Here is a 16,645-nt window from a genome sequence, read left to right on the forward strand (position 1 = left end):
TTAGGAGTTGATTGTGTTTTAAACTGAGCTGACAACTAAGCCCCACACAGCCTCTCAGTCAGTTCTCCCCATGATGGGATGGCAGTAGAGATTCAGAAGAGTAAAAGTGATAAAACTTGTGGTTTGAGATAAACAGAGTTTTACAGGTAAAATTGTAGAAGTTGTGCATCTGAGCAAAGCAAAACATTTCATTCAGTGCTTCCCATGAACAGGCAGGTGTTCAGCCACCTTCAGGAAAGCCAGGCTCCATCACATGTAACAGCTGGGAGGACAGAGGCCATCCCTCTGAATGCCCTGCCCTTCCTTCCTCCCTCCCTCATCGTTATGTGCCCAGCACAATGCCCTGTGGCCTAGGATAGATACCCCTTGGGTTTGTTGGGATCAACTGTTCCTGCTGTGTCCCCTCCCAACCCCTGCACCCCCAGCCCTCTCTGCTGGGATGGGGTGAGGAGCAGAAAAGGCCTTGATGCTGTATGTAAGCATTTCTAAGCACTGCTCAGCAGCATCAGAAACATCCCTGTGTTATCAACACTGCTTCCAGCACAAATCCAAAGCATATCCCATATTAGTACTGTAAAGAACATTAACTCTGTCCCAGCTTAAACCAGCTCAGAGTTAAAATGACACAATGTCACACTGAGCTCTAGAAAGCTGAGGACTAGTGCTCTGATGATTCATTCGGCTTATGAGGGAGGAGAGCGAAAAGAGAGAAGCAAGAGGCTGACTCGGCCTAAAATGGATCTCACAAAATGCTCAGAGGCTTCTTGAACAGCATACATCAACCTACAAGCTAATATGGCACCTACTGATTCTGCAGTTGAACCCTTCTCTCTGGGTTCATGGATTTTTTTCAACCTGAGCAACTGGCTGATTTTTTAGGTCAGCTTTACTTCTAATCGTTTATTTTAAACAAGATAAATGTGTTTAGGAGGTGCCTGACCTGATAGGGTGTATGAGCACCTGAAATTGCTGAAATAGCTGAAGTGCTGCAATGCCTCATCTTTGGCACTTGGTCTCAAAGAAATGTGCCCACAAGGTGAGTGCAACACCATGAGCCACTCACATGGAGCAGTGCTCATGTGCAGCCTTTGAATCACTTGAGCTGCCCAAGAGAGTGGGTTTTGGAGAGCACTGGGAATGATCCACTGGGGCAATGAGATTCACCTGCCTGCCTGTGTAGGATTCTTCACTCTTCATATTCTCACTGCATATAGTCCTGTTGACCTTTTGTTGAGCTTTTAATTTTATTACATACAGCCACACCTATGTTTTTTGAGGAAGAGATTTAAACTGCAGATTAAAAAAAACAGTACAGGGATCTTTAATATAAAGTGTGTCTAACTTCACCTTCAGAACCAAACACTTCTTTCTTTTTAATATGCCGAATACAAGTAATTTGCTGTTCATCTTATACCCATCTAAAAGTTTAGGAGGACATGAATTAACACAGGAGAGACAAATGTGTAAATAGACTTTAATAAAATGAATTGACAAAAAATGATGTACATTCCTCAAATGGGCATCCAGACTCCTAATATTTTTCACCAAGCTACCATGCAATTCATTGGATTGAACTAGGTAAATGTCCATTTACTGTTCTTCAGACATCTCACAATCTGATTTTAGAGAAACAGAAAGATGTTTAAAAAGCATCTTTAAAACATTAAAGATGTGTAAAAAACCCCAAATATCAAAATAGGTATTTCTCACTTGCTGCCTGTTTCTGTTTTATGTTGTGTTTACTTCTGCTGTGCTGAGATTTCCATATTCAAAAATCACTTTTCTCGTGGTTCCATTGACTGCAATTGTATATTTAAACATACCATCACAAAATAATTCTCTCTAGGACTGACAAACACTATATTCTCCTTTGACTCTGAGTAAATTCCTGACTGTTCTCTATGTAGTGTCTGATAGTGAGCAAATGCATTTTTCAGGTACTTGTTCTCATGCATGGCCAGCTATTAGGAGATTGTTCAGTGAAAGCTGTTTTGTGTCTTTTTTTTTCTCCCAACCATCTAAGTTCCATATATTTAAATTCCAGAGGACAGCAAAGCACTTATATTGTATATTGTAAACATAAGCCATTAATTTCTGACCTTGCTGTTGGCTGCAGTGGCAATTGTGAATGATAATGAAAAGGATAATTATATTCCAGCTGTAATACTTAGATTGCATTGTTTTTACAACAGATTGCATATGTCTTAGTTTCTACTCTGATGAAGGAAAAAGTCTTATTAGACAAAAATATTGTGGATAGTTTCTTCTACTCTGACATAAATATTTTTTTTTGCTGTATAAATAGTTAAAATATGCAATTTGCAGCCATTTAATTTAAATTGGATATTTTAATAAATATATAGTAATTGAATACATATGTATTTCAGTACTTAAATGATGTTTTGCAATTCATTAGATTCTGAAAAGTGCTCTGTTGGTGTAGTTCTCTTCCATTCAGATCAAAGGCATCATTTCCTAAGCAAATGTGTTAGTAGACTTATTTTGAAAACCCCTTTAGTAACTAATGTAAATGACATGCATCATATGCTAATCTCCTGGTTGCTTTATTTATAGATTAAAAATTAGAACAGAAAAGAATTATCTAACATGGCCCTTAAATACACATTTTTTTTTGAAAGATGAAATAAAAAATACAGTCCAAAATATTTTAAAGCAATCACCATCCTTTTTCTTTGAATGAAAGTATTTTGCTCTTTTTTTCTAACTTTATGCAGTCTAAATATCAGCAGGTCATATTATGCATAGATTTGTACCTGTGAGAGTGTGTGCTCACCCTCCCACCCCGCCCCAAATTTTGAGGGATGACAAATACTGGGGTGCTTTCTGTTAGCAATTGTTTCGGCTTTTGATACAATTGCTTAGTACGAAATAATCTCTCTGCAGCAGTCTGGATGAGGAAATAAAGCTTCCAAGTTCCAGGTTTAAGCACTGGGTTTGATGAAACAAGCTCTTTAGGAGGATCTGAGTTATCAAGGCCGCTGTGATTGACCCCCATGATCTTCTGACCAGCGCCACTGTCCCACATCTCACCCTGTCTCAGCAGTGCAGAGCCCAGGTGTGGTGCCAGGGCAGGGTGGGTGGTGCTCCAAGGGACCAGTGGCACCTGCCAAATGGATGGCTGGGATGCTCCCTGTGCCACAGCCCTGCTGTCTGCTGGAGGCCTGCCATCTTCATGCCTAAGCTTAGCTTCTCTGGGCAGGTGCCTATGTCTGCAAGGTATTTTGTATTAGATAAAGTAGAGCCCAAACCAGCTGCCAGCTGCTCTCTGCCCAGATTGCTCCTTATCCTGAATCAGATCACCAGGCAGTGGGAGGGATCCCAGTTCATTTACATTTTAAGTCAAGGACTCAAAGGTGAGACCTGGAGCCAAGCTTTCAAAGTTTCTACTTCCCACTTCAGGGAAGCCTCATAATGGGTTAGTCAAGAGGATAAATGCACAAACCTGTGTTGTCATTATAGTGCAAGAGTTCTATTGTCATTACATTACAAGGGTTCCATATTGCTAGAGGTTCATACCTCCTTGATGTTTCTCGTAGGCAGCTCCTCTAGGCACTGACTCTTCCTTATCCTTACAGCAGCCAACTGACTCCAGGTCCCCTCAGCTAACCAATCCACTCTTTTATAGCACTCTTCTGATTGGCTACAGCTGCGGCCTGTTAACATCAGGCCTGCTCCTAATCCTTAATAAGTGTCTCAGCTGCAACTCTTTAGGGGGCAAGATTACTTTCTATACTACCTTTATTTACTTATGTTCTATCCCCCTACAAACCTGTGTTTGTGATGTGTCCTCACCTCTGCTATTGCAAGGTTAATAGCTATCTCATCAGTAAGACATTTCCAGATTTTGGTACCTTTTTTGTCTGCTAGCAGCTACTCTTCACCCAACATGGTGCAGTGGTACAGCTCCCCTATCCTCACCCAACATGGTGCAGTGGTACAGCTCCCCTATCCTCACCCAACATGGTGCGGTGGTACAGCTCCACTATCCTCACCCAACGTGGTGCGGTGGTACAGCTCCACTATCCTCACCCAACGTGGTGCAGTGGTACAGCTCCCCTATCCTCACCCAACATGGTGCGGTGGTACAGCTCCACTATCCTCACCCAACATGGTGCAGTGGTACAGCTCCACTATCCTCACCCAACGTGGTGCAGTGGTACAGCTCCCCTATCTTCACCCCAACATGGTGCAGTGGTTCAGCTCCCCTGTCTTCACCCCAGCGTGGTGCAGTGGTACAGCTCCCCTATCTTCACCCCACCGTGGTGCAGTGGTACAGCTCCACTGTCTTCACCCCACCGTGGTGCAGTGGTACAGCTCCACTGTCTTCACCCCAACGTGGTGCAGTGGTACAGCTCCACTGTCTTCACCCCAACGTGGTGCAGTGGTACAGCTCCACTGTCTTCACCCAGCATGGTGCAGTGGTACAGCTCCACTATCCTCACTCAACGTGGTGCGGTGGTACAGCTCCACTATCCTCACCCAGCATGGTGCAGTGGTACAGCTCCACTATCCTCACCCAGCATGGTGCAGTGGTACAGCTCCACTATCCTCACCCAACGTGGTGCAGTGGTACAGCTCCCCTATCCTCACCCAACATGGTGCAGTGGTACAGCTGCACTAAAGGCAGGCAGCCGGCTTCTGCAGCCGCCCATGGTGCCAGGCTCGCCCAGTGCTCTGGGGACTCCTCATACAGCAGGAGTAGGGTCATTATTTTTGTTTATGTAAGTGTTTAGGTAAGTGTGTACCCTAACCAGAGTCTGTAAGAGTCTATGCAGGCCTTATGACAGGCTCCATCATCTCTTTTCCTAGACATATTCTGAGAGCAGTTGGACTGCAGGGTGCTGCTCAGCCCTGGTTCATCTTGTCCATCTTCCCTTGAGGATGCCCATTGTCTCTGCCTGCCCTGAGGCAGGAGCTGCTGGGGCCCAGTGAAATTAGCCTGGGCTGTCCTGAGTGGCTTTTGAAACAGTGACAGCCAGAGGAGGTGTCAGGTGCTGGAGCCTGACTTGCACTGGAGATACAGACTGGTACAAACACCTTGAACAAACCTGGCAGTCTCGGGCATCACTGACAAAGTCACAGAATGGTCAAAATGTCTCTCATTTTCTGTTTAAACCACTTATACCTCAGTAATTTTTAGACTAAATTCATTGAACAGGAGAACTGTAAAATGACATGACAGGGAATTGAGCTCAAATATGCAGTATCTATACCACAGGAGGAACAACACTATGGAATTAATTGAATTTACTGACTTCAGTGACATTTTATAATGTATCCTTCTAATTAATCTGTATACAACACATGAATTTTGAAGAGCTAGAAACTGAGTCTAAAATATTAATATATATATAAAGAAAATACTTAGGTGGTATCTTTTTTTCTGAAATATTTAGCCTCTGTGACTAATGGTTTTATTACATTTTTAGGCTTTGTTGCTAGTAAGAAAAGCTTAATTTTAAAACACTATTGTTTTTATTGATGATACAGGTGCACCACTGAGGTGCAGCCTATATGTATTCATGTTTGATTTTGAATAGCATAAATGTATATTGATCCAATCAAATACTGTGCATAACAGGAAACTACATAAATATTGCATTGCATGTCAAAGGCCTTTAGTTTTGGTATAATAAGTATCTTTCCACTATTACCAGGAGGAGTAGGTATTAGCTCCCAACAATGCTAGTATTTTTCAACATTTTAGGTTCCACAAAGGAAGAGAAAAGGTTTCTGGATGTGAATCTGAACTTACGTTTCAGCTGTTGTAAATGCTCTTAACAGTGTGATTTTTCTTTATGCTGTGTGAAGCTTAGCTCTGTATCTCAGCTCGTTGTATAACCATTGCAACAGAGGTTGAAGATGAAATAATGATAATATGGTACTTGAAATAAAGTGATTTTGCTAACACACCAGTGAACATTATCCATTTATACAGAAATAGTATTTTAACTTCTGCTGAGTTTACTCCATAGCTTGATGAAATAGTTTCTTGCTTGGGAAAGAAATGTGCCTGTCTACTTTAGGCTGGTCAGTGAGGAAAAGATTTCACTTTCTGTAGCTTAGAGTAGTGCTTTTGGCATTGTCTCTGTGATCCAGGAACATGGTGTTAGATGGTATTAAGACCTACATCCAGTAAGTTGGAAAGTAGGATGGCATAAAAGACAAGTGAGTCAATTGCCTTGTACTGTAAGAAATACTGAAAATATTTCTTGTGATCTAACCATGACTTCTCATGACCTTGTTTTGACACCATGACTCAATGACACAATTTTATCCCCATGAGAAGTGGATTATTAACTTCCTGTGGGCCGAAAAACTGAAGAAGAAATAAGGTTATTTGTGGTTGTTTATTTCATTCTCTTTCTGACACTTTTCTGCCTGATGATTCTTCCTAGTGCCTGGAGCCCTGCAAAGAGTCCTGGGACCTGAAGAAAAACCATTGCCAAAGCTTCTGTGAGGTAGGTCAGCCCAAGGGCACACTTTCTCACTTTGTTCTAGCAGCCTCTTTAATTTAAATTATTGGCTTCAAGGAGACAGCTGAAAACCATTGTGTTTTTGCAGCATTTGCCTTTATTTGAAAGGATACACATTTAAGAATGTAGCCATATTAATTTTGAGTTAAAAAAGAGGTTTTTTCTGACCAAATGATTTATCTGGACTTGTAAAGACTCAATCCAGTCACACAGCATCTCTTAGGAGGTGCTCTGACATCCCTCCTCTAAGATGCTATTTCTACCACTTGTCCTTCTATCTTTTCTTACCATCTGTAAGGAAGACAATCTTTGTTTAAAAGATAAAATGTTACTGTGTGAAAAATCCTTGTGCAGGATAGCTAGAACAGATGATTATGTGTAAGTCAGTCTGATTTATAGAAGAGTAGTTCCCCAGGAGTAACTGGATTGAAGTTCAGAAGACTAATATCAAAATATGGAATTATTCAAGAGCAAATGTTTTGAAAACTATTTTTGAACCATCTATCAGTATAATCTGTGAAGAAGCAAACCTGAATCAGTCAAACTAGAACAAAGAAGGAGATTTTTTATTGGATTTGAAACATGGCTCTGAGTTGGTGGAAGTGATCTATTGCAGTTCTTAAGTGGTTTTTAGTTCAAAATGGAAGTATCAGCTCAATAGAAACTTGCCTTATCATAAAAAAGGTTCAAATATATTCAAGTCTATGGAAGTGAGTTCTTAGGAAGATTTTAATCTTTTCCTATAAAAAACCAGAAATTACCTTAATTACCTTACTTGATATATTGATCTTACTGGTACACAGATTTAACTCCTTCTCTTTACTGTGGACACTTTTTTTCTGGTATAAGAGAATGTCCTACATTTAAATTATTTTAAGCATCATGGAGATGATTAGAAAAAGCTGTAATTTCAACTAAAAAAATGTTAGAAGCAGCAATGTGTTAATAGGGATTACTAAATTACTGATCTATGTAGTTACCACAGACGACAAAATAAAAGTTTCTCATGAAAACCAAGCCTTGCAAGAATTTTTTATCTCAGATTATTTGCTATTTTTGAATATACAAAATTCTAGAGTACTGTAAAAAAGCAGTTTCAGTGGATCTAATTTGTATTGTTCTTGTATATCTCTCTTCACTCAGACTATATGTTTGCAGATATGGGTGAAAATTTGTATAAAATTGGTTTAAAAGGAAAACATTTGTAGAACACTGTTCTATTGTAGTTAAAAACAGTGAGCATCCTTCTTTGATTAGTGTTTTGTGGTTAAAGCTAAATTTAGAACTTCAAAGGCCCATAATGAGGAGCAGCACATTTAGCAGCTAACTGAAAAATGAGCTGTGAAATAGGGTGAGGAGGAGAAGCCTTGAGGACGTATTATGCCTCAGGGAGCTATAACATTTTTAATTAAGTAGCTGCAAATTTGTGATGTTTTAGGATTTGAAATTAGCTTCAAACACAAAAGCCCGGGACCACTTTCCTTTATCTCAGACTCATGCATACTCCATAGACATTGATTGAGTGAAAGGAGGCTGTTTTGCTGTGAGAGTGTTTTCAATCTTTTTTCATTTTGTAAAAAATCTGGAAGGAACAATTTAGCTTTGTGTTTCTCAAAGTTCCTGCTTCATGTGTTACTTCTTATTTACCAAATGAGTGTTTTACTCAATGGTAAAGGGAACCTTATGTCTGAGGGACAATTTATCTGATTCCCTGTTTCTGTTTTTGGCTTTTTTTTTTTTTTTTTTTTTGGGGGTTTTTTTGTTTTTTTTTCCCTATAAACTTAGTTTCCTACTCATTTAGCTTTTTAATTGGTTAATCATGGCATCAGGTGCATTCCAATGTGAGGAACAGCAGGAGTGCATGTCCAAGAGTCATTGGGGTCTGTAGGAGGCAAAGAGACTGCTCATTTTTGCAGCATTTAGGCTGGTTAAAGCCTGTAACACCCAAATCCATGCCTGAAAGCTTGGTTCAAAATCCTGGACTGTTCTGTATGAAAAATGGGAGAGGTAATGTAGGGGTACATTCTTGTGCTGCAGCAACTTTAGAGAAGAGTCTGTGAAACACCTGGGCCTCTGCAATAGCCAAGGCTTCCTCATTCCATCAGAGATATGAGAAGAGTAAAAAACAAGAAAGTAAAACATTTGAATATGGAAGAAGTTTCAGAAGTTACGTGGCTAGCTGGATATAGAGAGTGGGTTGTGATATTCTCCCAGGGTTGTAGAAGCTATTTTAAATACTGTTTAAAGTGGACCTTGCCAACCTCTGGGTGTAACATATGCTGTAAAATGTCTGTGCATTGAAGCATCTTCTTAAATATCTAGGACTAGATTTCTCAAGTAAGTAGCATTCACTTTGATATTTAATCAATATCTTTAAAGCTTATTTTAATTTTTATTTTCTGCTGATAATTTTATCATAAATGCAGTTCCAGTTCCATGAAAAATTATACAATTACTAATATGCTGGCAAGAACATAAAGATGCTGCCAAATCTTCTCTTAGCCAACTTAGTTCAAACAGTATAATGAAACAAGATTTCTCTTATTTATCTAGAATGGCATTACATCAGATATTGTGGGGAAAGTGTTGCAAAGTACAGAGGAAAGAATGTGGGGTAGTCCAAAAACAGCAGACTGTCTGACCATTGCTTCCCCTTTGTTTTGGGAGTGTTTTTAATCTGTCATTGAGCAACTTTATAGCCAGTCAATGTGAGGAAAACAAGGGAAAGCTGGCAGATATAAACAACACAGTTCCATTAAATATGGTGGTCTTACTTGAGGGAATTCATCATTCTGTACTTGGAATTCTTTTTCAGAAGTGGCTTGTATATATAAATATTCAGGGATAGTCTTGCAAGTTTTGCAAAAGCTGGAAATCTGTATAATCCTTTAGGAGGTCTTGGGAAATTTATAACATTTTTTTTTTATGGAGTTTGGTTGGGTTTTTTGGTTGGTTTTTTTTTTTTTTTATTTTTCCTGTTGAAAACATACCCTTCTTCTGTTTTCCTTTTAGCCTCTTTTCCCCAAGAAGAATTATGAATGCCTAACTAGCTGTGAATTCCTTAAGTACATCCTGTCTGTGAAGCAAGGGGACTGCCCAGCACCTGAGAAGGCCAGTGGTTTTGCAGCTGCCTGTGTTGAAAGCTGTGAAGCTGATATTGAATGTTCTGGAGTGAAGAAATGCTGTTCCAATGGATGTGGTCACACGTGCCAAATTCCAAAAAATCTCTATAAAGGTAGAGATTATTAATATGTACTCATACTGGGCTAACAACTTCAGGCCATAGTGAAGTCTCCTAGTAAACCAGGAATCCTATTTGCTGGGAGTTTGTATGGATGGGAGGAAAAAGGAGAGGTACCTGTAGAGATGTGGCTGCATAGTGAAAGGGTGGAAAACCAGTGAGAAATGTTGCTTGAATTTCTGATTTTTTTCCCCCCTTGTGAAGCTCATGTCTGGAAATCTGTGGAATGTACATTTGTGGCTATTATGAGTCACCTTAAGCAGATCAAACTTTGCCAGTTTAGGTGAAATCTCACTTAATTTGGTGCCAATAAGAGAGAATGCAGCAGGAAAATATTTAATGATAAACAGTTCAGGTCCTGTTAATCAGAATTAACATTTATGTCTACAAGCCAAGTAGATGGGACTACCAAGTCGGAACTGTGAAATAATCTAATAAAAGAAAAATCAACCCAGAACAACATAGTGAAAAGATTATAATATCTCCATACAGATATATATTAATTCATTATTTGAATCTAAGGCAATCTTATTCAGAAATTTTTAATTGAGTCTTGAGATTCTGTGAATAAGCCTTTTCTTTGACATCCTTCAAAAAGAACATATAAGCTAAGAAAATTTTTACTTAGACAAATTCCAGAGTTTAATTTACTGGAATTTAAAAAAGCTTTATACACTTAAATATTTGAAAAATATTCTCCTAATGCAGAAAAATAAGCATTTGTGAAGAGAATATTCTTTTACCACACGGTTGGTGTTTTTATAAAAGAATCAATTATTCTTATGTCAGTGATAAAAAATCAATATTATTCAGTAATTCACTTATTAATCAGATAGTGTGGGCTCTCTGTGGGAGCCTAATCAGCAGAACCCTGATCTAAGCTCCAGGCTTAGGTTTGAATCCATGCTTATTTCCAAATGTGGATGGAAACATATAAAATGGGTTAAGAAGATGGTGAATTTATTTTCAAGTTCATTATTTTAACTAAAATATTATTAATCTTTTTCAGTGTGTTCAGAAGGGAAACTGTCTTGTTTGCAGGATGCTTTAGAGCAGCCCCTTTAAAACTATAAGGAATTAGTACACACCAGCACATAGCACCTTTCAAAATGAAAGTTATTAAAATGGATCACTTATTTGTGTTTTTTTTTTTTGTCTTATGAAGACAAATGACCAGAGTGGTAAAGAGGCACTCATGTTGTGTGTGTAATGATTTACACATTCAAGCTCCATGCCACAACTGCAAAGCATTCCAGTAAATATAACAACTGGAAAAGCTAAAAACAAGCAAGCAAATAAAGCACGATTAGATGCTCCTGGAGCTGACACAGCGTATGACAGGCTATGATACATTCTGTAAGCACACACTGGAAGGTCTCCTCTCTTTGGCCTGATTAAATGGGAGCAGAACTAACCTTCCCTAACATCTTATCACTGATCTGCAGGAGGTGCTGGCTTGTAAGAGCATATATGTCTTGCAGAGGAAGGGCAAGCTCAATACCCTACTGCCTTCTCAGCTGATGAATTCAGCTAATTAGCCTCTTCAACCTGTCTTACTGCAACAAAAGACAAATAGAAGTGGAGCAGCCTTGCTATTCATTTCCTCCAGGGGTAAATGACCTTCCTGTCACTAAGGAAGAGCAAACTCTGCAAGCATGACTAAGATCTAGTGAATAAGTTCAGTACTTATTCTTATCATTTTGACAGCACTCACAGCTTGAAAATGAACTCAGATTGAATCTAAGAGTCTGCAGAAGTTTCCATAGTTTTACTGTTGATCAATTGCTGGAGATTAGTTACAACAGTAGATGTAAAATTCCTGTCCGATTTGCTGGATTACCAAACTGAATTTCCCATCTAGTACTGAGTGCTAAAGTCCAATCCTAAAAAAAAATGTTAATGCAAGTACACTGCCACCAAAGACACATTACAAATGTTTTTGGATTAATGTAACAAGTACATTTGCATCTCTTTTGGGAATATTACTAATTGGTTATGTAATCTTCACATATTTATATCCCTTTAGTGGAGATACCATTTGTTTTCTCCTACTCTTCTATCACTGGCCTCATCCCCCATCTTTACACTGTCTCAACTACTGAAGGACTTGAGAAAGTGTCTCTGCAAATCTGTGTAGAAAAAGGTAAATTGTGAAGGGAAGATTCGGAAATTCACAGGGTCTGACGATGAGGCAAGATTATAGTAGGATAACTGGGGTCAGATGGTCACCCACAGTTTTATGACTCTTCATGCTTAAAGCAAAATAGTTTTGTATTATAAACATAGTGTACAGTTTTAAATGTGCTCATTTCTGAGTGCTTGCAGAACTGTGTTTCCAATTGTGTTGATGCCATGGATGTACCCTTTACAAGGCACTCCAATGGAAACATTTTGAATTCTGGGGGAACCAATGTTTAAGATACAGCTTTTCATGACAGACCAATGTGCAGCTAATTTTCATGGCACTGAGATGCATGTGCTGTTTGAAAGACACCTTTAGAACTATTTTTCCTGGACTCTGCTATGGCACACATACAGTGATCAGTGATTTGAATTATTTGGTTAAGCACTGCAGACTTTGGACTAATGCAAACTTTGGAGCACTGCAGACTGAGAGCTAATTTGTTCCAGCACGAAAAAAGGGGCTGACCATTTACATAGTAAAAGACACATTGAAGAGTAATTGAATCTTCACATCTGGATATTAAACTGATGGTGCTGGTTCCACAGAAGTATTTTAAAGTGCACTTGTGCCGTGCTCTCATTGTTTGTGCTGCCGTGCTCCATCTGCACACGATTACATAACACTGAGATCCTTGAAATCAAGTGAATCCAACTGCCCCTAATGCAAAGCAGATGGAAGTTTTCTGAACATGCAAATTGTGGGATTATTGTGTATCATAACTAAAGAAGGATTTGCAAATGTGAAAATCCAAAGTCATGTTCATTATGTTAGACTGTGACATTAGGCTATTGAAAGATATCCAGGGTCTAAACTGCTATGATAGCCACATTTAGGTACTGTATTTTTTTCCAGGTGGATTTTAGGTTTCTTGAAGATCTACAAGATGATTTTCATTTACTTTTAGGTCCTTGTATACTCAGGTTTATAAGAACACCCCTTAAAATGTAAAAGTGGTTTGTTCACTTGAGGAAATTTTGGTACTAAGTCATCTGTGGCAGACTGAGTAGCAAACAATTTCTCTAACCAATACATGCAGGTGGCCTTATGTGGACAGTCATTGAAACAACAAAATAACTAAAGTGCATATGATAACTTGCTAAGAAGGTTTATATGTAAACACACAGAGATCTTATTTGTGACATATCCTCAAGTGAATAAAAAAGGCTGCACACTAAAATACAAATATTCCTGATGTGTGTCTAGAGAAATGTAGATAACACTTGATTTGTTGATTTAATCAAAAGATGTCCAATTTGAAGAGTTGTTTTTTCCTTCAAGCTACTGCAGATGTTTTCAAAAAGGTGATATTACTGGCAGTATAACAACATAAATAAGCATCTTCTGGTGTCACTGTGTAATAAGAAATTAAGGTAATATTTTAGAAATATATCTTTTTTCTCTGAAATGCAACAATTTGACAATATAAGTAACATATCTATTCCAAGATGTCTTGGAATTACCTTTCCTAGCTCTTTAGGGAAGAGTGGAGGGACAGATCATGTAGTAAAGCTGCCACATGTGAGTCAGTAAGATCATGCAGCCACAGAGAAGCAAACAGCTTTTTAAAGTACATCAGACTAATGTAAGATGTATGAAATAATCACACTTCACTGGTCTGCACTGCTAAGAGCTTAGACACAGTCTGTGTCCAGTTTTAGGTTTGACTCTGGAGAAGGGCTCAAAGCTGGAGAATCTCCAGAGGCAACTGCAAGAGTAAACAGAGGTCTAGGAATACTGAAATTAAAGGGAAATGGAGTGCACTGTGGTTATTAGATTGAAGAAGAAAGCATTCAGAAGCATGATAAAAGTCTTGTGGTACATGGAAAGCTTCTCCAAAGATAACAGAGAGAATCTCCCCATGATCCACAAACATCTTGGACCACTTCTGAGTTTATGATGCGCTGAGGAGACTAAACAATGAGAAAGCTTTCTTGTAGCAAGGATAGACAAGTAGTGAAATAGACTGCTATGTGATGCTATGGAAATTTTGGTATTAAATGTGTTTAAGGATAAATTGGGTGAAAAACTGAACATTAGGTACAGCTGAATCTGCTTGGGAACAAAGGGGTCTTTCTCCCAGTTATATTGGGCAAATGTTCTCTGTAAAGTCAGTTTTAGTTTACATCTTTCATGTCCTTCAGTTTTTTAATGAAATAAAGAAATAATTTTGAAGATTTTTTTTTAAACAGATTTTCATGTTAACAGAGATGGGTTAGCTAGAAACAGTCCTGAAACTTCCATGCTTATCATTCCTCCCTTTTTGGCATTTTCTCTTGCAAACAATCTTTTTTCAATTATTTTTTATACAGCTTCATCTACAAATGGCTTAAGCATATCTTGTAAATTACTCATATATTTTTATCTGTGCATTCCTACTACAGGTGTTCCACTGAAACCCCGAAAAGAATTAAAATTCATAGAACATCAGTCTGGAGACCTGGAGGTGAAGTGGTCTTCAAAATTCAATATTTCCATTGAGCCTGTGATCTATGTTGTTCAGAGGAGGTGGAATCAAGGGATCCATCCAAGTGAGGATGATGCTACGAACTGGCAAACTGTGGCACAGGTTAGTTCTTTGTAAGCAGTGTGGATCTGGTCTCAGAATGTCACAAATCTCTTGAAAAATGTAGAATTAGAGAGCAAAATCCATTCAAGGAAGCACATTTGGGACATAGTCCTTCTGAGTTTAGTGGGACTCATTGCACAGTGTCCAAGGCGTGGCTTGATTCTTGTCAAAAGTTAAAAAACCCAGCTGGTGAAAAGGCTATTTATTAAAAAAAAAACCTACCAAAAACAAAACAAAAAAAACAGTGTAAAAAGTTTACTAAAACCTTTATTCTTTGTAAACTTGTTTTTCTCAGGTGTGACCCTCCCAATTCAGAAAAGTCTATGATGTCATGCTCTTATCACTCAGTGCAATCCAGACTAAAAATGTAAGATTCATGAGCGAATGTTTCTTAATGAGAAGCAGCCAACAGAGCATAAATTTTCACTTAGTTTCTTCCCAGTTTCAATCTGTTTTTTACCATGCTGACAGTCCACCTGGATGGCAGAGTTCCAATCGTTTATCTTACTGCTTCACCCTTATCCCTGCTGACAAGAAAAATAAAATGCTGATTTTGAAAAGATCTGCAAAATATCATTATAGCTAGGAAAAAAAAGGAAAGAGAGAATAAGTAGAACCATCCACAAAATAGAGTAAGGGATTTAAATTCTGTGACAATTTGTGCTCATTCTCAATTCAGATTGTGTTGGAAAATGCTGTCTTACAAAAACATGAAGCTTGTGAGGCTGAACACTCAGAAGTGAATTTCTTAGTTTCAGCATGGTGCTAGAGGGAACTGTCACTATGTTGTAATCTTGCTCAAGAAAAGCCCCCTGCAGCAGACCCTGGCAGGAAACCTTGCTTGTGCAAGCCCATGAGAGCATGTCCAAAACTGATCAAGTTACAGTGGCTTATGATCTCTCAGTTGAGGTGCAGGTCCTGAACCTGCATTCTCCATTCCAGGAAACAACCTCCTGCCTTTGTTGCAAGGAAAATAGCAAGTAGTAAAAATGTGCCAGATCTGAATTACTCCTCACTGTTACTGAACCATGAGTCTGTGATAGACTGTAGAAGCTCAGCTGCTGTGGCTGGTGAATCCAGGCTGCAAAGGGAGCACAGTGCTCTGCTATTTCTCATCCCAGACCTCATGCACATTTCTGGGAACATGCACTATAGATGCTCCACAGTAGCTGAACATACATGAGCCCTTGCCTTGCAGTGGATCTGCAGGAGAGTGTTTCAGAAACACTGTTCCTGTGCAATAAGAGCAATAAGAAGCCTGACAGCTGCCTTTCCTGGGGTCTGGTGAATGCAGGCAGAAGGGGCTGAGTTAATCACTGTGGCAGGAGAAGCCTCCTCAGACTGACATCTTTCTGACAACTTCACTGTCCCTTCTGCATCACAGGAGACACGAATTTGATTGTGTGGTGGACCCCACTGGGAATGTCAGTTCAAAGCACGCTTCAGGATGCCTGACTGGTTTTGTGAACTGTGTATACCTTATGGGACGTGCAGGCTGGGCACCCTTGAGGGGTGCTAGTAATCAGAATTTGTGTCTTTAGAGAGTAGTGTACCTCCTCCTATGGTGTTTGTAGTTTTAGACATCCCACCAGGCAATCAAATTTGTTTGGCCAAATGTGATAGAATTTATTTTTCAATATCAGCAGCAAGGATGGATATCCAGTTTGACTCCAGTGATTGTGTGCACAGCCTCCAGGCTTTCCTTGTCTGTGTAACTGAGATGTTTTTCTTGTATGATTCCAAAACATTGAGGTATGAGCTCTTAATTATAGGCAAAGGCTGAGAAGAGCTGAGACATTTAGCTAGAAATTCCTAGAGCATCTCTGTCCAGAGGAGATGATTCTGGCTGTTGTTTTACTCTGCAACTTAAGGTAGAGACCGTGGAAAGAGTAATCAAAGATCAAAAAAGCTGTGGGTGAGGATCTGAATTTCTCTATGTTTGTACCCATATGTAGCATAAACAAAGTTATTGTTTGCATCTTCTTATAAGAAATTTCATAATATTTCATCAGAGTTACTCTCTAATATTTTTTGTATGTCCAAGAACAAATGGGGTTATAATTTTCAATAAATTTAAGGGGCTTAACTTTTAAAAAAACTTGCTGTATTCTATTGCCCTCAGAGGAGCTAATTCGCAAGTAATTTCTCATTTTTGA

General features: G+C 38.9%; 1 protein-coding gene across 1 annotated transcript in view; it reads left to right on the forward strand.

Moving 5' to 3' along the window:
• ANOS1 (anosmin 1) overlaps window positions 1-16,645 on the forward strand; it is a 131,573-nt gene that overhangs the window by 64,254 nt on the left and 50,674 nt on the right. Inside the window, exons 3-5 of the mRNA XM_071430572.1 lie at window positions 6,420-6,482; window positions 9,510-9,732; window positions 14,305-14,489. Of these exons, the coding sequence (XP_071286673.1) occupies window positions 6,420-6,482; window positions 9,510-9,732; window positions 14,305-14,489 (471 nt within the window). The remainder of the gene's footprint in view (window positions 1-6,419; window positions 6,483-9,509; window positions 9,733-14,304; window positions 14,490-16,645) is intronic.

The sequence above is a fragment of the Agelaius tricolor genome, unplaced genomic scaffold (assembly GCF_023055355.1).
Source record: "Agelaius tricolor isolate 1412-34295 unplaced genomic scaffold, bAgeTri1.0.p SCAF_7, whole genome shotgun sequence".
NCBI classification, from domain to species: domain Eukaryota; kingdom Metazoa; phylum Chordata; class Aves; order Passeriformes; family Icteridae; genus Agelaius; species Agelaius tricolor.